The sequence below is a fragment of the Haliotis rubra genome, unplaced genomic scaffold, assembly GCF_003918875.1.
Source record: "Haliotis rubra isolate DU_JTF1 unplaced genomic scaffold, ASM391887v1 Scf1108, whole genome shotgun sequence".
Lineage (NCBI taxonomy): Eukaryota > Metazoa > Mollusca > Gastropoda > Lepetellida > Haliotidae > Haliotis > Haliotis rubra.
The window spans coordinates 239880-262092 of NW_025765013.1; the positions used below are offsets into that span (position 1 = coordinate 239880).

General features: G+C 40.1%; 1 protein-coding gene across 1 annotated transcript; it reads right to left on the minus strand.

Moving 5' to 3' along the window:
- Positions 1-316: 316 nt before the first annotated feature.
- On the minus strand, positions 317-7844 carry LOC124287541. The gene is made up of 5 exons (XM_046724049.1): positions 7363-7844; positions 6743-6948; positions 3209-3288; positions 1770-1962; positions 317-764 (listed from the first exon to the last, which is right to left on the minus strand). Exons 1-5 carry the CDS (start codon positions 7655-7657, stop codon positions 645-647), a joined length of 894 nt encoding a protein of 297 aa, XP_046580005.1. The 5' UTR covers positions 7658-7844; the 3' UTR covers positions 317-644.
- Between the last annotated feature and the right edge of the window lie 14369 nt (positions 7845-22213).

Sequence of the window (22213 nt, forward strand, 5' to 3'; positions counted from 1 at the left end):
GTTGCATATCAACCTCCATGATGTTTATTGATAACAGTTGCATATCAACCTCCAAGATGTCTATTAATTACAGTTGCATATCAACCTCCATGATGTCTATTAATTACAGTTGCATATCAACCTTCATGATCTCTATTAATTACAGTTGCATATCAACTTCCATGATCTCTATTGAATACAGTTGCATATCAACCTCCATGATCTCTATTGATTACAGTTGCATATCAACCTCCATGATGTTTATTGATTACAGCTGTATATCAACCTTCATGATCTCTATTGATTACAGCTGCATATCAAGCTCCATTGATCTCTATTGATTACAGTTGCATATCAACCTCCATGATGTTTATTGATTGCAGTTGCATATCAACCTTCATGATGTTTATTGATTATAGTTGCATATCAACCTCCAAGATGTCTATTCATTACAGTTGCATATCAACTTCCATGATGAGTATTGATTATAGTTGCATATCAACCTTCAAGATGTCTATTGATTACAGTTGCATATCAACTTCCATGATCTCTATTGATTACAGCTGCATATCAACCTTCATGATCTCTATTGATTACACTTGCATATCAACCTCCTTGATCTCTATTGATTACAGCTGCATATCAACCTCCATGATCTCTATTGATTACAGCTGCATATCAACCTCCAAGAGCTGTATTGAGCCCGAGAATGATAACGTGGTGATGGTCCACAGCTCCGGTATCACGTGGTTGTAGGTAATGAAAGACACGCCATTCACCAGCACCTGTAAGAAGTATTGTAGTCAATGAGCAGAAGAGTAAAACTTGTCACTTGCCAGGTCGGGATCAGAGATCTGTAATAGTTAGAGATCCAGTATTGTAACATAGAGAAAAATCAGAAAATCCAGTACTTATTGTTAAAATACGAGCACTATGCCAGTAGAAGTAAGAACGTTTTGGAAACAGATCTGTTTTATAACACGGTGGGGTCAGTTTTAATGTTTGAAAACTTGAAACTCTCAACGCGATCGTATGTACTGCGGCCATGCATGCAGGCCGACCACATGTTTAGCTTATCCGCTCAACCTTTACAGTTTGCCATGATGCTTTTAAGATGCATACATACTATATTGATGTACAGTGATCGAACTCACGTTCAGTACAGTGACAGTGCTAACGATGTCCCCATTCGAATGACCCATACAAGAGTCCTGGCAGCTAGGGTTTTGCTGTGTGATACAGCTGAATGTATATGAAATGGGTGTATCTCCAACTATTGACAGATAATTACAACCAGGCGGTAGGTCTTTATAGATCTGTTGAAGCTCTACTAGCGTGGTTCTAGTGCTAACAAACCAAGAAACAAATCTCAACAAATCCCGTTCCATGCACGTCTAATGAAGGCGTGTACAGCGTGTACAGCTTACACGACTGGATCAGCTAGATTCCTACAGGACGTATAACTCACCAAGAGTACATGCATGTAACATTGATTTCTGAATGTCCTTCATGCCGCTGTGAGTGGCATCCAACAATTCCTATTCGCAATCATCTGTTATTTAAAGAAGCAAGGCACGATAACAATCTATGTTGAGTGATCTCATATTACTGAGAGGCGACCGTTTTGTATTTCCATTTGCCAAGAACGGTATTCTGTTTTATTAAAGGCCAAGGTTAAAGAAGAAACAATAACAAAAAAACAACATCACAAAAAACACGAACAGAACCATGATCAATAAATCAACATCACTGGAACAGTTTACACCGAGATCAATGTGCGATCTGCTGACTTGATACCTGGCCTCCGTGACCTGTACACTACAGGTGAAGACACTGGGGTAGGGTGGGAAGGGCTGTGTTGTTGTGTCTGTGTAAAAGTTGGACCACCGGTCAGTGAACGTGTCCAATCCCACCGAGTCAGACACGCCCACCGTCATGTGGAGAGCAATGACACCCGAGTCGTTGTGTAGATTCATTGCCCATCTGAAATTAAATGCCTTTATACTCAAAACAAGTATTACCCAAGAACGTCAAGTTCAACACATGTTATATTTGGGATTACACTTTCTCAGTAAAGTACAGATTCTAGTACTTTTTGGGGGTTGAGTCCCATCCGGGATTCGAACCCACACCCTCAGAGTCAGGCACCTAATCGCGGTGGCTGAGCGGTCTGGGCGTCTGACTTTGTGTGCTGGCGATTAGGTGCCTGACTCTGAGGGTGTGGGTTCGAATCCCGGATGGGACTCAACCCCCAAAAAAGTACTAGAATCTGTACTTTACTGAGAAAGTGTAATCCCAAATATAACGTGTTACATTTGACCACTTTCTAAAATGGCATTGTTTATTTCAACACGTCAAGTTCATTTGTGGCAAATTACAACAACATGGATTGTTGTTGTATCGGCCCGTACAAGGCGGACAACTTTTATTAACTGTTAATGAAAATATAATTACCGTAATAATTAGATGAATATATAACAAATAGGCCACACAGGTGGGGAAGCCCGTGTCAAAGAAGCATACAAACATACAGAGAAAGAGATGAGGAGGCTAGGGAGGAGGTGGTTTTAAATTCCTGTAAAGAAATACGATATGTTGCGTAAAAGCCGGCCTGAAGTGAACTGAGTAACGCTACGAAATAGCGGAGATGACGTGTGCATCTGACGTCACCATTTTACGTCACATCCGCAAATAAGGTGCAGGGTTTCCGCCAAGTCAGTTTTAAGTCAGTTCAAAACATAAATGTTGGTTTTACCTATAAAACGTATTTGTTTTAAACTTCTGCATTTATGTATAGAAATCATGTAAACATTTGTAAACTATTCACGGAGGAATCTTGTTCGTTCCATGTTAACATCAAAACAGCCCACTTCACCATATCCTATATCAAAGCAGCTTAGCTCGGTGACACGGATGAACGACGCCGCGAGTCGCCCTGGTAGTTCCTCACCAACCAACCCAGGCATGATAACTGAGTGAGTAAGGTGAGTTAAATTCCGATTTGGACGGTTTCCCAGTTATATCACGGCGTCAAGACTATGCCAGAAACATAGTGGGTTCGAATCCTGGTTCGTTGGTACCAAAGTCTTAATCGACTGTGAAGGTCTTCACTTTCCGCCCTCACTGTTAGAGCGGGGTACAAATTACACACGCACACACGCACGCACACACATACTTACACACACGGGTACACACTTCTTTATAATCGAATAGTTTCTGTTGTACTTACATGTCGCCCGTGGCATGTTGACGCGCAGTGAAGGTGATGTTGGCGCCCGCGTGCAGTGCGCCCGGGATGGGTTCCGCAAACTGTAACATTGAGTATTGTTACTACATACACTGTTATCGGTATCAATCAAACATGTTTGGACTGGTATATTTCTACACTTAGAATGTAGAACAATTAATGCGTGGAAACTGAAGCAACACATAACAGAGAAGCATAACTTACCGTACAACAATGAATCTACCTCCATGTATCATACATTTAATCGTAGTAAATCTCCTAAGATTTAAATTCAGATCAAATAGACATTGTGGCATTAACAATATTTTTGGCATTAAAAATGCTAAAGATGGGTCTAAGTGGAGTTTGATACTCAATACAATGTCAACATACAAGTGTCATAAACAACAACTGGTTATTTAATGATCCCAACGTCTCTTGAAAAGCCACATTTCCATTGTGCCGGTCACAGCATCCTAAAACTAAAATTCATAAGCAGATAAAGACACATACGTTTTTCACAACACTGTTATGAACCTTTAGCTACAGACTATGCCCATATTCCAAAGGAAAGCTCTGGAAATCCCCAAATATGGAAACAAAACGGAAGGTTTTCTGATCGTTAAGACACTTTGCTTTTCATGTAATGGTTGACTGCATGCCGGCAATAGAATATCCTAACTTGAGTCTTCCTGGTAGAATATGTAGAAATAATCATCCAAACTATCGACTCGCTCCGTTCTCAGACTGACAGTTACAGATTTCACCAATCTATGCGCATTTTCAGTGAATTTAATATATCTTTATGATCGTTGTTAGATGATAGGCCAACTTGTCAATGAGGACCACTAACACGTCATTGACAAATTCTGAAATAGTGTTATGTTGGCCATTTAGTGAGTGAGTGGCGTTTTACGCCGCTTTTAGCAATATTCCAGCAATATCACTGCGGGTGACAGCAGACATGGGCTTCACACATTGTGCCCATCTGGGGAATTGAACCCGGGTCTTCGAAAGCGTGACGAGCAAACGCTTTAACCACTGAGCTACCACACTGCTCTGTTGGCCATTTTGACCCACTGTACTGTGCATAAATGTATTGATGCACTGTGACGCATGTTTCTTATCGTATGACGATATAAGTTAAATCTATTTGTTGCAACCAATTTGCAAACGGTTCACTCTAGAATAATCCTGCAGCTGCTTGCATCCCCCGGACTGATGGTTTGGCTGTCAGTGGAACCATGGAGTCCAACATGCTGCATGTGATGATAGATCCTTTCAGGTCAAACTGCTCTCCACTCTATGAAGGGTGCGTAAGTTTCATTCAAAGTATTTTTCATCCGTAATTTTAATCGTAGCATTCTTATTAGTTTTAACTGCCTGACTTCACTCCTAACCGCCAATAGCCAGAGGTATGGGGTAAATCCAGTTAGGGTTAAGTTCAAGTAGCTGTAGTACCATGCATAAGTCCCGGTGGTTCTCAGTGTGGTGACTTAGGCACTCAGTGTGGTGACTTAGTCCTCGGTGAGGTGACTTAAGCCCTCAGTGAGGTGACTTAGGTCATCAGTGTGGTGACTTAGGTCATCAGTGTGGTGACTTAGGTCATCAGTGAGGTGACTTAGGTCATCAGTGTGGTGACTTAGGTCATCAGTGAGGTGACTTAGGTCCTCAGTGTGGTGACTTAGGTCATCAGTGTGGTGACTTAGCCCTCGGTGAGGTGACTTAAGCCCTCAGTGAGGTGACTTAGGTCATCAGTGTGGTGACTTAGGCCCTCAGTGTGGTGACTTAAGCCCTCAGTGAGGTGACTTAGGCCCTCGGTGAGGTGACTTAGGTCATCAGTGTGGTGACTTAGGCTCTCAGTGTGGTGACTTAGGTCATCAGTGTGGTGACTTAGGCCCTCAGTGTGGTGACTTACGTCCTCAGTGTGGTGACTTAAGCTCTCAGTGAGGTGACTTAGGTCATCATAGTGGTGACTTAGGCCCTCAGTGTGGTGACTTACGTCCTCAGTGTGGTGACTTTGGCTCTCAGTGTGGTGACTTAGGTCATCATAGTGGTGACTTAGGCCCTCAGTGTGGTGACTTAAGCCCTCAGTGAGGTGGATAGGCCCTCGGTGAGGTGACTTAGGTCCTCAGTGTGGTGACTTGGGCCCTCAGTGTGGTGACTTAAGCTCTCAGTGAGGTGACTTAGGCCCTCAGTGTGGTGACTTAAGCCCTCAGTGAGGTGACTTAGGCCCTCAGTGTGGTGACTTAGGCCCTCAGTGAGGTGACTTAGGCCCTCAGTGTGGTGACTTAGGTACTCAGTGTGGTGACTTAGGTCCTCAGTGAGGTGACTAAGGCCCTCAGTGTGGAGACTTAAGCTCTCAGTGAGGTGACAGGCCCTCAGCGTGGTGACTTAGGTCCTCAGTGAGGTGACTTAGGTCCTCAGTGTGGTGACTTAAGCTCTCAGTGAGGTGACTTAGGCCCTCAGTGAGGTGACTTAGGTCCTCAGTGTGGTGACTTAAGCTCTCAGTGAGGTGACTTAGGCCCTCAGTGTGGTGACTTTAGCCCCCAGTGTGGTGACTTAGGCCCTCAGTGTGGTGACTTGGGCTCTCTTAAGCTCTCAGTGAGGTGACTTAGGCCCTCAGTGAGGTGACTTAGGTCATCAGTGTGGTGACTAAGGCCCTCAGTGTGGTGACTTAGGCCCTGAGTGTGGTGACTTAGGCCCTCAGTGTGGTGACTTAAGCCCTCAGTGAGGTGACTTAAGCCCTCAGTGAGGTGACTTAGGCCCTCAGTGTGGTGACTTAGACCCTCAGTGTGGTGACTTAGGTCCTCAGTGAGGTGACTTAAGCCCTCAGTGTGGTGACTTAGGTCCTCAGTGAGGTGACTTAGGTCCTCAGTATGGTGACTTAGGTCCTCAGTATGGTGACTTAGGCACTCAGTGTGGTGACTAAGGTCCTCAGTGTGGTGACTTAGGTCCTCAGTGAGGTGACTAGGTCCTCAGTGTGGAAATACTGTGACTATAAATATCAACTCCCATGAAATCACAGTTCAGTTTCGCAGTAGATGTGTGAAATTCACGTAGACGGATGTACCAGTTAAAGCCATAGATTGCATGTTCTGCCCACGTCTCAGAGAACATGAGGAAATACACGTGTTACAATACCAAAATCCAGAGTAATGGTATCTGTTAACCAGCTGTTTTCTAACTATACCATGCCGGTTTGTAAATAATCTAGACAAGAAATTCAAGTGATTGGTATCATGAGCATAGATCTATGCTACTGGGACACGATGACACGCATCAATCATGTTAGCTAGCATGATCATCTGATCCCGTTAGTCGCCGATGAAATCTACCTATGTTCACGGGTAGTACAATGCGTAACATTCCACCTCAAAAGGTGATTCGACTTTTTGAGAGATTACCTCATTAAACTGTGTGTTTACTATATGGTTATATATTAAACACATTTCAAAATCCCAAACAATACATGTTTTGGCTAAGCTGTCATGTTATAATGATAAAACACACACACCACAAAACCCAACAACATACCGAACTGGGATTAAGCCAGTGAGTACGACTGCAAGATCCAACAATCTTGGGCCACAGTCCGTCACCGTCACATTGTAGAACATTGCTCTGACCGATGAAGCTGTAATCGGTGCTGCAGGTTACGTTCATGGTCACGACACCATCGACATTGGAAGTCTCGATATGGGTAGATGTGAGGTTGTCCGTCTTGATGGTTGGACATGGCACTGTGACAATGACAATATTGACTGGGGGATATGGAACTATGACAATGATATTTTTGACGGGTGGGATATGGAGCTCTGACAATGATATATTCACGGGTGGATATGGAACAATGACAATGATATTGACGGTTGGATATGCAGCTGTCACAATGACAATCATATTGATTGGTGAAACAAGAAAGTATGACAATGGCTTATTCACCCAGTTCTATACATGGACTAGCCTTGTCGTTTTTTTCTTCCTTTGTTTTACCAAAAAAAATTCTGTTCCTTAAATATAACACATTATATTGCCGTATTATGATTATGTCGTTTAGAGTCAATAAAGGGATTCGGAATCAGTTACACGAGCAGCTTTTTTTGTACTGTGCATGTGAATTTACGATACAGATGTGATTGATGAAAAATGCTTACCTCTGAAGTAATGGTAGCCAATGTCAGTCTGTAATGTCACATCCTCTGCTCTGGTTGTGTCAGAACGAAGGCGGCATATTCTTGACACGCTGTTGTAGAAAAATGATACGCAGAGATTTGTCTGAAAACACAATATTGCACAATCACCTTGGCTGTCTGTTCCATTCTGTATCCTAAGGTCTGGGGTATTTGTTGTCTTGTCAACAATAGCAGAATCCCTCACGAATGTATTCCAGGTACATGTACTCACAAAAGGAACAAAACGGATAATGACAATTACAGCCGAAAACAACATTTTGATTATTTCAGGAACAAATGTATGAACTGTACAAGTTGACGTTACAACCGCATGTACTTGTATCAAAGACGCATGCCAAGGTGTTCCTAATGCCAGACAAGCAGGCTTTAGCACTGCAATAGTACAAACACTTAAACTGTACCCGTGTGGCTTATAAGAGATGGTTTTATGAACATCCCGGCTAACAAGGAACTAATAAATAGTTTTTAGGATGAAATCTCTTCAGTGAGGTTATCGAGGTGCATCAGCCATAAATGAATAACAGCAAATGTTTCAGATCACGCATGTGAATGACATCACCATCCCGCGGCGGATATGTAGTCATGTGTTCATGGTTACCGGTGTTGACAGCTAACGGATATATGTATTTCTTCATACTAATCATATTGCAAGGTTTCTACAGTCATCAGCCCAGTAGCCGATCATCCGAAGCAAGGAGATACAATCTGACATTTCTTTGAACCTTAAGCTCACCAAATAGTCGCCAACTGACTGAACCTAGAAGTATGCTGATTCATTGGCAATAATGTGTGATGTAGTTTACATTTACTACAGACACTGGGTACAAACTAATTAAGAGTTAAATGTTGATAAAATGATTTGGTCTGGTTGGATAAAAGCAATAACCATGCCATTGTTTTGTGATTTTACTCACGTGGGTGAACAAAGACTACGTAATGACATTACTGATGCTTATATATGATTTTATTGTCAGAGAAGTACCAATTACAAAAATGACTATATGAGAACATATGTACCAATTGAAACTTCTTGTGTATTGTGAAAGCATTACCTTATAGTTACACTGCAATGGGAAGGATGTTACTGTTGAGCGGGGCAACTATCCGATATATATCAAGTAGCTATTAAGGTTCATTAAACTTCAAAAATAAATAAATAATAAATATATATATATATATATAAAGAAGAAACGCACAGGCCAAAAGTAAGAAATTGTATTAAACGTATTTATGTGTACATAAGTCGATTAAGATGAAACTCGATACACGTCGTACATTTTGTAATGTAATGATGAATTTGGGTTGGCCGTTTATTGTCGATGTCTCCACTCATGCTTTCGACACATTGCAGGTGCGTTGCGTGCAAAAAGTTTTCAGCATGCACTTTTAATGTATTAGTTATATTTTGTATGACAAACGTTCACAAACACATTTTGGGATGCTGAAAACGCTTGTGCGCTTCTCTTTTTTGAGAGTATATATGTTACAGCCAGACTGTGTTATCAGTCAATTCGTGAAATGACTGTTTTGGTCAGTCACTTCATGAAATGACTGAAATCTCTAGTCATTTCATGAAATGGCTGAAATTTGGCCCTGCAGATAAGGATGTCGTGATAGATATGTTGCTTCAGAGTCCACTCCCTGAGAACTCATTGTACGATTAAGCTAATTAGGATGTTTCCATAGCTATCAGAATACTCAAAACAAGATTAAAAATTCAATTATTCAATATGCCTATATCCATTTCAGTCAGATAGTGTAACTCACAGGGCCAAATTTCAGTCATTTCATGAAATGACTAGAGATTTCAGTCACTTCATGAACTGACTGACCAAAACAGTCATTTCACGAATTGACTGATAACACAGTCAGACTGTAACATATATATGTATTAAAACAACGTTAGACCTCATCATTTAAGAAACATAAAACATTTTATGCTAGTTTGTTAAACTCTCTTCCATTTTACGAGTGAGTGAGTTAATATTTATCGTCACATCGGCAATATTTCAGCCATATCGTGACGAGAACAATTAATGATTATATCATACATCAATAAAATTAGAAATTAAAACCTGTTGACGAAGAACAGTAAAACTACTAGTATATCACAGAAATCCAGTTAAAACTAGTTATGAAATCTAAAACATGTTAGCTAGAAATGACAAGACAATGAAAAAACAGGCTATAGATTGCCAACAACTGAAGGTAGATCACCATACTAGGGACCATGGGGACTTACAGTACATTTGCTTCCTGCATGGACCCTAGCTGGATTTACACCATCCCGTCAGCCGTTAGCAGTTTAGGCACATTAAGACATACATTAAAACAACACACATATTCTACGATTAAAGAAGTTGGATAGATTTAAATTGACTTTGAATGTTTGTGGACTTACGTACCCTCTCAGGGGGACAATAATTTTACAATACTTCAACCCCCTTTGAGGGTACAGCCACTACAATCTCATTTGCTAATCTAAATTACCAATAATAAAATATTTATCTATTTACAAATCATTTAACAAATCTAATTCTTTTAAAAATGCAATAATTAAATGAGAACTTATATTATTAAAAAGACCCTTCATAGTTCGTGATTTGAAATAGTTATCCCTTGTGATGGAATATTCAACACAGTCAAGCAAGACATACTTGACCGTGATTGTTTTATCACAAGGGTTGCAAAACGGAGGAGCCTCACCTTTCAATAGGTATTCATGAGTATTTCTTGTCTGGCCAATACGACATCGTCGCATGATAACCTCTTCAAATCTGGACTGACAACCCAAGTAGGTGTAATCAATATAGGGTTTTATTGCATGCAATTTATTGATACCTACCTGGTTGTCCCACTTCTTTTGCATCAGATCATGGATGTAAGTTCTAATGCTAGTTTTGTAATCAGAGCATGGGATATGAAGTGGTGTCACAGATTTGTTGAGTGCTGCCTTGGCAGCAGGATCAGCCATTGTATTCCCAGAAATGCCAACGTGGCTGGGTAACCAACACAAGACGATGTCGCATTGGCCAGTAGCAAGCTTATTATACAATACAATAATTTCTAATAAAAGTGGATGTTTACAAGAAAGATGTTTAATAGCCTGAAGACACGAAAGAGATTCGGAAAAGATTGATATGCTGTTAATATGGCGTTAGCTTCTACTGTGAAAATAGACCTGTTATTTGGTAGTCGAGCAGATATTGTTCTGGATCCAATGACAGTGGCATATGCCACCGCGCCACCATCCTTAGACCCATCTGTAAATAAGGATTATATTTACTTTTTAATTGATTATATTCTTGTTTATATTGTAATTCATTAGTTTCAGATTTCTTAAACTTTGTCAGAGTAAGGTCAACTTCAGGCCCCACCAGTTGCCAAGGAGGAGAAGAAAGAAGACGGGAAGGAGATATATTTTCCAGCTCAATGCCGAAAGCAGAAATGAAGGGTTTAATTAAGGCGAAACAAAGGAAGACTTTTTGTTGTATAAATCCTCACTAAGAGGATTCAATACACAGTTAAATGCAGGATTCGACTCGTTAGAATAGAGTTTTGCTATATACTGTAATGCTAATTTGATACGACGTTGGTGAAGGGATGGCTCATCAGCCTCAACATAGAGACTGTCAACAGGACAAGTTCTAAATGACCCAAGACAAAGCCATAGGCCTTGGTGGTGGACAAAATCAAGTAGTTTTAGGTTGCTTTTGCAGGCTCCACCATATACGGTGGAGCCACAATCAAGGTTAGATCGCACCAATGATCTGTATAAGTGAAAGAGGATAGTTTGAGCCCCTCCCCACTTTGAATTGGAGACAACCTTTAACAAATCGAGTGCCTTCAGGCATTTAGCTTTAAGGGTTTTAATATGTGGAAGGAATGTTAAATGGGAATCGAAGATTAGGCCTAAGAATTTGGCCTCCTTTACAACTTTGATGGGAGTGCAATTTAAAGATAGTTATGGGTCCTTATGAGGCTTATATTTTCTACAAAAATGTATACAAATAGACAAGACACCATTAATTTATTTTGTTTAAACATAACTGCAGTTGCCGTTCAATAGTATGCATAGTTTTACCACGACAAGAAATATTGAAATCATCCACAAATAATGATCCATCAATTGAATCATTTAAAACCATTGATAAACTATTGATCTTGATGCTAAAGAGTGTGACAGACAAAATACTGCTTTGAGGGACACCCTGATCCTGATTGTAATGATCAGACAGTGTTGAACCCACTCGGACTTGAAATTGCCTGTGTTTTAAAAACTGTGATATAAAAAGAGGCAAACGGCCTCTCAAACCAAAATCATGTAAATCCTTTCTAAATGCCATGCTTCCAGGTCGTATCATAAGCTTTCTCAAGATCAAAGAAAATTGATACAGCAAGTTGTTTATTTACTATAGCATTTTTAACAAAGGATTCTAAACGTACCAAATGGTCAATGGTACTACGATTTTTTCTGAAACCACATTGAATATATGTTATAAGGTTATTGATTTCGAGACACCAAATTAATCTATTATTCACCATACGTTCCATGGTTTTACAGACACAGCTAGTTACAGATATCGGTCTGTAATTCGACGGATCTGTATGATCCCTGCCAGGTTTTGGTATTGGGACTACAATGACACTACGCCATGAAGGAGGAAATTCTCCAGACGTCCATATTTGGTCAAATATATCTAAAAGTGTCATCAGACATGGTTCAGTTAAGTGTTTCAGTAGCTGGTAATGTATATTATCATCACCCGCTGCAGTGGCATGAGCTTGCTGAAGAGCAGTATGTAGCTCATGTAATGAAAACACTTCATTATAATCCTCACCGTTTTATTTGATTCGAAATTAAGTTTTGTTATTTTCCTGTTGTTTCTGATATCTCTGAAACTCAGGGACATAATTTGCCGATGATGAATTTTTGGCAAGTTTTTCGCCAATTATATTTGCAATTTTAGACTTGCTAGTAATTAAACTATTACCATCTTTAAGATGGTGAACAGCAGACTTTGAACCTTTGAAGACATTGGCGTGCGTGAATTAATATTTGAGACATTATTTCTCCAAGATTTCCGTTTGTTTTGTTTGAAGGTACGACGCGCCTTAGCGTTGAGTATTTAATTTTTTTTCAAAGTTATGGGCAGTTGGATGATGGCGGAAATAATGCTCTGCCTTTCCCCTCGCTTTTCTGGTTTGTCTAAATCTGTATTAAACCATGGTTTTCGTACATGTGGAGTCGTAGAGGACTTTGGTAAACACACAGCAGCTATTTCATTTAAAACGTCAGCAAAAGTTTGAAGGGGATCAGTTATATCACTGAAACATTCAGGTCGCAGTTTCGATGTACAAATAGTTTGATATAAAGACCAGTTAGCCTTTGAAAAGTTGCGATGGAGAATCAGATGGAGTTATTTCTGAAAGGATAGTTCGGAAGTGGTCACTTCCACAAAGGTCATTATGAACAGACCAATCAAATTCATTCAGGAGGTTAGAATCTGCAAGGGACAAATCCAGAGATGAATAAGTGCCAGTTGCAGGATGCAGATAGGTGCTTGAATCATCATTATATATACACAGGTCACTACTGGAAATAAAATCTTCCAGTATTTTACCTTTAGTATTATTATTAGTACTGCCCCAGAGCGGGTTGTGACCGTTTAGGTCACCCATGATAACACAAGGCTTCGGGAGTTGATCATAGAGTGACTGAAGATCAGTCTGCTGAAGTGCCGATGAAGGCGGAATATGTAGAGAGCATAATGTAAATGCTACACCAAGAATAAGTCGCACTGGGCCAGCTTGGAGATTAGTGTTAAGCGTAACAGGGCTGTGAATAACATCCTGTCGTATAAGGATATTAGAACCTCCAGTGGCTCTATCACCCAGAGGGGAAAAATTATGATAAGCTTTAAACTGACGTAAGTTAAATATGATCTGTCTGTTTCAGATATGTCTCTTGGAGACAGAATGCTGATGGTGTTAAATCCTGGACTATTAGCTGTATTTCATTAAAATTGGTCCGTAGTCCATTACAGGTCCACTGGACGATATGTCTTGAAAGACCTATCTTTTAGTTGGATTGATAGGGGATCTACCCCGCAACTATTTGGAGGGCGACAAACTGTGTGCCCTTGAATGGACGTTTTCGGACACGTCCATGTCTTCGAGGGATCCATATTTGTTAAATAATTGAATTTTATCGTCTGACCCTTTTGGGGCTCTGCCACTTTGTTTCTTCGAAGAATCTGGCTTCGGTTTGCTTTTGTTTTTAACGATTTGTTGAACGTTTGACGTAGATTGAGAACTTTGAGTTGACTGAGAAAATGTGTCACGGTCAGAAGATTTACTTTTGGTTGTAGTGATACCTTGTTGATACCTTGTTGACGGCTGAGAAGAAGTTTCATGATCAGGGGAGGTCTCTAATTTGAATTTGAGATGTATCTAGCAGTGATTCTCCTGTTTGAGTAGATGTAGTTTCAGGCGTTCTTCTGACAATGAAAGAATAGCTTTCTGTTTGTTCTGAGCTTAGGACTTGTCTTTTTGCATCTGCAAAGCGGATGTTTTGGGTGAACTTTATTCCATTAATTACCATTTGCCGTTTCCAAACAGGACATTGATTAGAATAAGATGGGTGACAGTACTGTCACAATCTTCTGTTGTGTGTGTCTTTTCACCACAATGAGCACACACAACAGACAATGTGCAAGAATTTACACAATGGCCGAACTTTTGGCATTTGAAGCACCTGAGAGGATTCGGAATGTATGTGTCAACATTTAGATTACAATAATCTGCCTTAAGTGATCTATGAGCAGAAAGTAAAGAAAAGGAAAACAGATAAGTGTTGGTTTTAAAGGTTTCATTATCTTTACGATTTGAAAAACGTTTCACATAGATAACACCCTGATCTCTCATCTCAGAGACAATATCCGACATGTCAGCGAGTAATCGATCACGGTCCCTTACGATTGCTTTACTCGTGTTGAGTGTTTTGTAGGCCGTGATGTTGACCGGAATACCGACAAACGTTTTAGTGTTGCTTTTTGGCACACTCAATCAACAGTGCACCAGAACGTAATCTTTGAATATTCTTCACATCACCAGCAATGCCTTGGATACCCTTAGACACAGCAAAAGGGTTTAATTTCAATCTTCAGTCTCAATGACTAGAAAACGTGGCCAGTAATCGATAGGTTTGGGCAGTCTGAGGTCAGTATCAGTAGGATCTGCTTCGGACGTTTTTTTTTTTTTATGGGGGGTTTCATAAGCCATGGTTATTTTTTTCGATTTTATCATCCGAGCTCTACACCCACCACGGAGTATCACAAGGACAATGCTAAAAACAAGTGGGTCTCCAACTTGCAGCACCAAGGATACCCAGATGATATACTCCAGCAGAAAAACTAAAAGATTGATTATTCCACCAGATTGGCCCATGAGACACCGCCTTCTGGGCATAAGACTCTAGGCAAAGTTCATAACATCATATTATCGGGCCCGTTAAACCACCCGTCTAGGTGAAGTAAGGGGCGAAGTGGTGTGTTGGGCAAAGGAACACTGCTCCTGGAACTAGTGCCCTCAACCTCCAGACTCCCTTCCTCCACCGACACAGGGGAGCAAGCAAGCAAGCAAGCCTAGGACCAACAATGGGGTGCTGTGGACCACTATGCCCCCGGGTCCACAACGGGGATTTGAAGAGCTCTTAGCGTTACCCAGCACCCACCACGAGGAGGTGGCTCTTCACGGGTGACTCCATTTTAAGAAAATAGGAATCATGACACAGCCGAGCAGAGTATTTAATTATACCATAAACTTTAACTCTAACATAAACTCCTCCACAAAACCATTTCCACCATAATATAATTTGTATTTGTAATGCGTTTTCATTACCTATTATATTGGCCTCAGACTAAGACAAGTCTGTTCTCTCGTCACTAATTAAAACTGAAACAATCACAATAATGGTTTCCCTGGGTGTAGTGATGAGGATCACTTCATTATCATCACGCACAGGGATGTACTGCCCTGCTAATCTCCTTGTAGGAGCACGCAGTAACCCTTTCATTGTGTGAGGTCCATTATTGACTACAATGTTTTTCTGTGAGTGCCGTAGTTTATATGTAGGCAAACATGGTTGGGGTAAATTCGAAATTTACATTGAAACGTGTGTCGCTGTACATTTCAGTGACGAAAACCAGACTGATGGTTGTTCTGATAGTGTATTAAATTCAATTGAACGTTTATGTTTTTAAATGCCGGGTCTTTACCGTCAAGAACGGCCTCATGCAATTGGCATGTTGGAAGTTTGAACAAGACAGATTATTGTGGCATGAGCTCTGAACGTTCCACGGATTATAATCACGTTATCGACAGACAAATGATGTTAACGTTAAGTTGGTCGACCAAGGGCGACAACTGGCGCACAAAGCCGTTTCATCAGAACCATTGTGTTACGAAACCGTTGTCAAAGTGCCTCTCAAATTGGAGTTGAGCTTCACAGAGCTTCTGGTGTTAGAGAAGCGGCCTGACAAGTCGTCAGATGATACCGAGGGAAAGTCATATTACTGCAAGACGTCGTCTGGGACATAATGTCAAAAACACCAACCACTCTCAACGAACTTGGCACTGCCCTGCAGGAAGAATTGGATGGAATAAACTCAGTTGACTTTGGACGTTTAATTAGGAGATTGTCGTGAGAATAGGCACGATTCACGCGATATTTGAGTTTGAGTTCGACTTTGACTTTGTTTGCATAGATAGATTGAATCAAAGTGATAAATATGATTCTATGTAATTCTATAAAATGGTCGCAAAATATAAAAGTATGTGATCAGATAACGCAGAACGCAAATGGCGAGAGGATACATTATACGATATGTTCTATTTACTTTTCTCTTTTCCACACTTAACAGTTAACACGTATTTAAGTGCAATGTTCTGTATGCCCACAGACTGTATTGGAGTCAAATACGTCATCAGATATTGGTAACCACGGATACGACTTTGGTCCACCTCTCTCAGCCATAAATAAACATCAGTCAAACAAGTGGAAACATACAACGTGTCTCCTCTGACAAAGGCAGAATCTGTTACATCAGCTGATGAAGAATCCGGTTGGTGGACAACCTCAGACCACGAAAGGCCGATTTTATGCTAATCTGCACTGGCATCCGCCTGGGAATATCGAAGCTAAATGTCGTGAAATCCCAGTAAAGATATGTTGTTCGACAGTAACAATGTACCTGTGTACACATCCGATGTCACATTGCCAAACACGCATGATCATAAATGTAGCTTTGAATTTATTGAACACCCGATTTGGAACCGTCAGTAGTAGGTGGACATCGGAGTGGATTATTACGAAAAGTAATTAGAAACCAACTCCATCAACGCAGTCATGTAATGGAACCCGTGGCAAAAGCTTGTAAAAGCTTTCTCCGTGACGTGCATCTGCTGCCAGATCAACATGCACATGCATTATTAAGAATTAGTATACTGTTGAAACACTCCCCTCAGCAGTATTAATGATAATTCAGAATAGATACGTCAATATTATAATGTGAAATGTCATGTTTTAAAGAGATGATGAAGCGACATTTGTTATCGAGGTTTTTTGGTAAGAGGCTTCACTGTATGCAGGACTGATGTAGTTCAAATAAAACAAGATCTAGTGTATACTTGACTTATATGTTTGATTCCGGAACAAACCCGAAAACATTTAAACTGATCATGAACTAGTGGTTATCAGTTAACATTCCAATAAGCACCATACTCAATGAAACTACAGATACCCTCTACATAATCTGCGTATTTATGATGTACTTTGCCTATTATACATTTGAAAACATGTTAATGTCAAACCCTTCTACCAATTGTCAGAAGAACCTGGAATTTTCTGGACGCGACAATGTCCAAGCATTCGAGTTTTGAGTGAATTAGTAATACTGAAATACGCTAATAACAAACACTTAAATTATAACTTTGTTCCAAATGATACAGGTGAGGGTTAATGTAATTCCATGTATGCAGGTTTCATCCCACGATTAGTCATCGTTGAGGGCGGACAGGTGTATCAACCCACCGTGTTTAAGCTGAACGTAACGCATTCTAAGTGTATGTCAGGATTGAGTGTGAGTGAGTTTAGTTTTAGCAATATCACGGCGGGGGCACCAGAAATGGGCTTCACACATTGTACCCATGTGAGGAATCGAACCCGGGTCTTCGGCGTGACGAGCGAACGCTTAAACCACAAGGCTACCCAACCGCCCCTGTATGTCAGGACACTGGTGCTTTGACTTTGTGATGTACTGACAGTTTGTTTGTCATGTTGATTTGATACTGTTTGTCATATTGATTGGTCTGCATATATTGATCCCTATATTTCTATATCTGTACAAAACCCGTTGTTTAATGTAGCGTGTACATGAAATTAGCATGTATTCTAACTTATGCATGATATTTGCAACGTATGATGATTAAAATCAATTCTCCATGGAGACTGTATCTGCGTCAACATTACCATGTGTCTACAGTCACGCACTGGCACACATTGGAAAATGCCCCAAAAAATGAAGTCCTACGTTATGTATCATGCTACATAGTTACATCGATTCTAGTACAAGTGAGTGGGGCTTCTATTGAGTTCAAGCGCACGTTGTTTGAAGATCTGTGTTACGGGAAACTGTGGATCAATCGGTCAATCAAATGTCAGTCAATCAAAACAAGCCACCAACTCTGTGTTTTAAGTTACGACATGTTGTTTCTACCAATGCGGGGTCGACAATCCGTCATGTTTATGTAAGGTAAATGTAAGGTGAAGTGGTTGATGATAACGGTTGTTGATAATGGAGCCGTGAGTGTTCGATCTAGCTGCCGTGGGGAGACAGGTGTATTCTGTCATAATAGATAGGGATATGCCGCAGCCTCTTGCTACACCAGTCTAATCATTTGTCCACGCATACACTTCTGGGGATTGGATGTCCGGCTCTTAAATTGGGGTTGTCTCCTTAGTTTGGATTAGTGGGTCATTGCTCATGAGTTCAGTCACTTGTTTAGTCCAGATTGAGTTATTCATTTTTCACACCGTGATTTTAACTTTTTCTACCTGTATCGTTGAACAAGACTCACTCACTCACTCTGTCTGTACCGCGCTTAGGTAATGACAGACAATTTGTATACAGCTCAGTCCATGTTTGAAAGAACACGCTCCATGGAGATTACGTTAGAATAGATCGTCAGTCGCACAGAGGAGTCTCGCTGTATCGGAAGATGAGGCATGGTAGCTAGTTTATTCAGAGTCACCAAAGCGAAACGGATGGGCGCGTTGTTCATGATATCAATCACGGGTTTGTCTTGTCCCGAATCGATTACTTATTGCCACGCAAAATGGTCGAGTTAAACAATCCCGGAACATCCACCATGGTTACATTGAGGGGTATCTGTACACAGTTTGTGTATTCCGATTATTTGTTTTGCCTGGGATTTCGACGGTTTTTTTCCTTTACGCATTAGCATCTCATTTACTCCGAGGTTTATACATCTCTCCACACACGGACCTAACTGGCGTGCAAAAGAAAGTACACACCTGGTGACTGCAACTTCGCAATTGGGCACGATATCTGTGGTGTTTTGGCAACATATTAGGAAAGTCTGTGACTTATATATCACTGTAAAACCTCTTTTCAAAACATTTTTGGAAAAGTAATCCAAAAGCACCGGGTGTGCACTTTCTTTTGTACGTCAGTTTAGTTTAACTTTCTTCACATAGCAATATTATATTGGGATTACACTTACAATATTATATTGGGATTACTCTTACTTCACATAGCAATATTATATTGGGATTACACTTTCTTCACATAGCAATATTATATTGGGATTACACTTTCTTCACATAGCAATATTATATTGGGATTACACTTACTTCACATAGCAATATTATATTGGGATTACACTTTCTTCACATAGCAATATTATATTGGGATTACACTTTCTTCACATAGCAATATTATATTGGGATTACACTTACTTCACATAGCAATATTATATTGGGATTACACTTTCTTCACATAGCAATATTATATTGGGATTACACTTACTTCACATAGCAATATTATATTGGGATTACACTTACTTCACATAGCAATATTATATTGGGATTACACTTACTTCACATAGCAATATTATATTGGGATTACACTTTCTTCAAATTTTACCCCGTTTACATGGACACTTTTTAGTCACGTGTGTATATTTGCATATGGTGTATCTTTGCATACGCAAGTAAAAGTATATTTTGCGTTTACATGAAGAATTAGAACCTATATGTATTTTATGATATGGTCATGTGTTTTTCTCTCATTTTGAGTTTCTCACATCTGAGGCAAGTATCATACATGATGTACAGATTAAGATTTTCCAATGCTTCTGAACTCTGCACTTACTTTGGCTTTATCAAAACACAGAAATGTTTGGAAAGAAGAGAGACCAAGTCATTGGTGGCAAAACACTGACAAATCACATTTTAAGATAATAATTGGGTTGAAAGTTTTAAATGTCTAAAGCTACATTTGACCTTTTCTGTGAAGAACTTCACCCCTTTCTGCATAAAGACTCAACTCCAGCGAGGGAGCGTCTCGATACGGGCTAGCAACTTCGACAGACTACAGAACAGTCAGTAATTTGTTTGGAGTATCCAAAGCCACTATTGTGTACCACCTTGGTGGATCATCTCCTGCCCAAGTATGATAGATAGGTAGATATTCTTTATTTCCTCCAATTGTATGAAGATTACAGTATGTAGTGATAATATATTTACGTCAAATGATTAAGATGGATTAGTGATATAGTCAAGAATGTTCACATATACACATGTTTTAGCAGGTATCGCCATTTACTTATAAAATGGCTTACATTAATTATTACTTTTGCCCACACATCTCTTTCTAGTTCCATACTACATTCTATTGGACATCTACCGAGTAAGAATAACATCATAGTCTTGATCCCAGATCTCAATCTAAGTATCTACATCCAGAATATCACATAAGGTGTTAAAGAGTATATTTCGGTCATTCATATTGATCATACATGACATAAACACATGCTTTACAATATCATTGGTGTTTTACAGTAACATTCTCTTGATCCATAGAAAACAAGTCTTGCAACATCAGTTAACTGGTGATTCTTCTCTGCCGTTAGCAATCAGAGATGGTGTTCATTCCTGGATTTTTATACTGACATATCTTGACAGACCAATCCTGAATTAAGATGAACATAAAATAGATTGTCTCGATGAGATTTAATAGCATCATTTACGGCCTTGGACCAGCATTTCTTATTAATAAATTGACAACTTTTGACATAGTTGGCAAATATATCGTTTAGGTTATACTTATGTACAAGTTACAGCATAGTTTATATCGGGGATTTTCTACTACATACGCTACACGTAAAACTATCTGTACACATAAATTGATCAAGCTGAACTGGAAACATTACTTAAAAATACAGTTATACTTTGAATTACATACATTTCCTGATAGGGAGAGGGCTCTTTTATCTATGTAATACTGTAGTGGCATGACACCGATTGAAGCCCATGGTGACAGGGGATGTATTCCATTATTTTACAAGGTGTATGTGACTACAGATACCTGTTCACAGATATCACAGTTGTTTGGCCTGGTCAGATACATGATGCTCGAGGTGAAACAAGGAATTGCTTATTAGAATGGAAGACGACTCTAACAAGCCAGGGCAAAGCAGTCACCATGCCCATTGTCCTTATTGTAGATGCTGCTTACCCGCTGTTGACATGGTTTTTTAAAACCATATACCAATCACGCAACCTTACCACCCCCACAAAAAGATTTGAACTTTGAGATTGAGTTGTGCCAGGATAAGAATTGAGAACTCATTTTAAGCAATTATATATTTCTCTGATATTTACATAGGTATGCAAAACGGTTTTGCGTAAAGTAAATTTGCACACGTGAGTAACTGCGTTTACATGGACACATTTGGATACGTGAGTGTGTAAATATACTTCCGTGTGTAATATACTTCCGCGTGTAAATATACTCATGTATCCAAATGTGTCCATGTAAAAGGGATACAACAAATTAAAGATTCTTGTACTTATGTTGGGTTGAGTTCCATCCTGGATTCGAACCCACACCCTAAGAGTCAGGCACCTTATCGCCTCCACACAAAGTCAGCCGCCTAACCCCCTCAGCCGCCGCGCCTTCCACAACAATGGATGTCGGACAACTGGTAGTCTAGACTGCGGACTTTGTGTACCCGTCTGATAAGTGTAAATTGGCACGGTTCCCACGGCCGAAAGCTATGATTACACAGAACCATTTAGAAAGTGGTCAAATGTAACATATGTCATATTTGAGATTACACTTTCTTAGTAAAGTACAGATGCTTGTACTGCATGTCCGCAGTCTAGACTACCAGTTGTCCGACTTCCATTTTTGCGGTGGCTGAGCGGGTTAGGCGGCTGACTTTGTGTGCTGGCGATTAGGTGCCTGACTCTGAGGGTGTGGGTTCGAATCCCGGATCGGACTCAACCCAACATCAGTACAAGAATCATACAAGTACAAGTACAACAAATGTTACGTTTGACCACTTTCTAAATGGCATTGTGTAATCATTAATTCATATATGCTTTTCTCTCTTGCGGTAACACTTGAACTACAAACAAAATGTATCAGAGACTCAGTCCTCTGAATGGAAGGATGTTGCAGGTTCTGAACGGCAGCAGCCTAGCAACACATGTATACCCTATGTA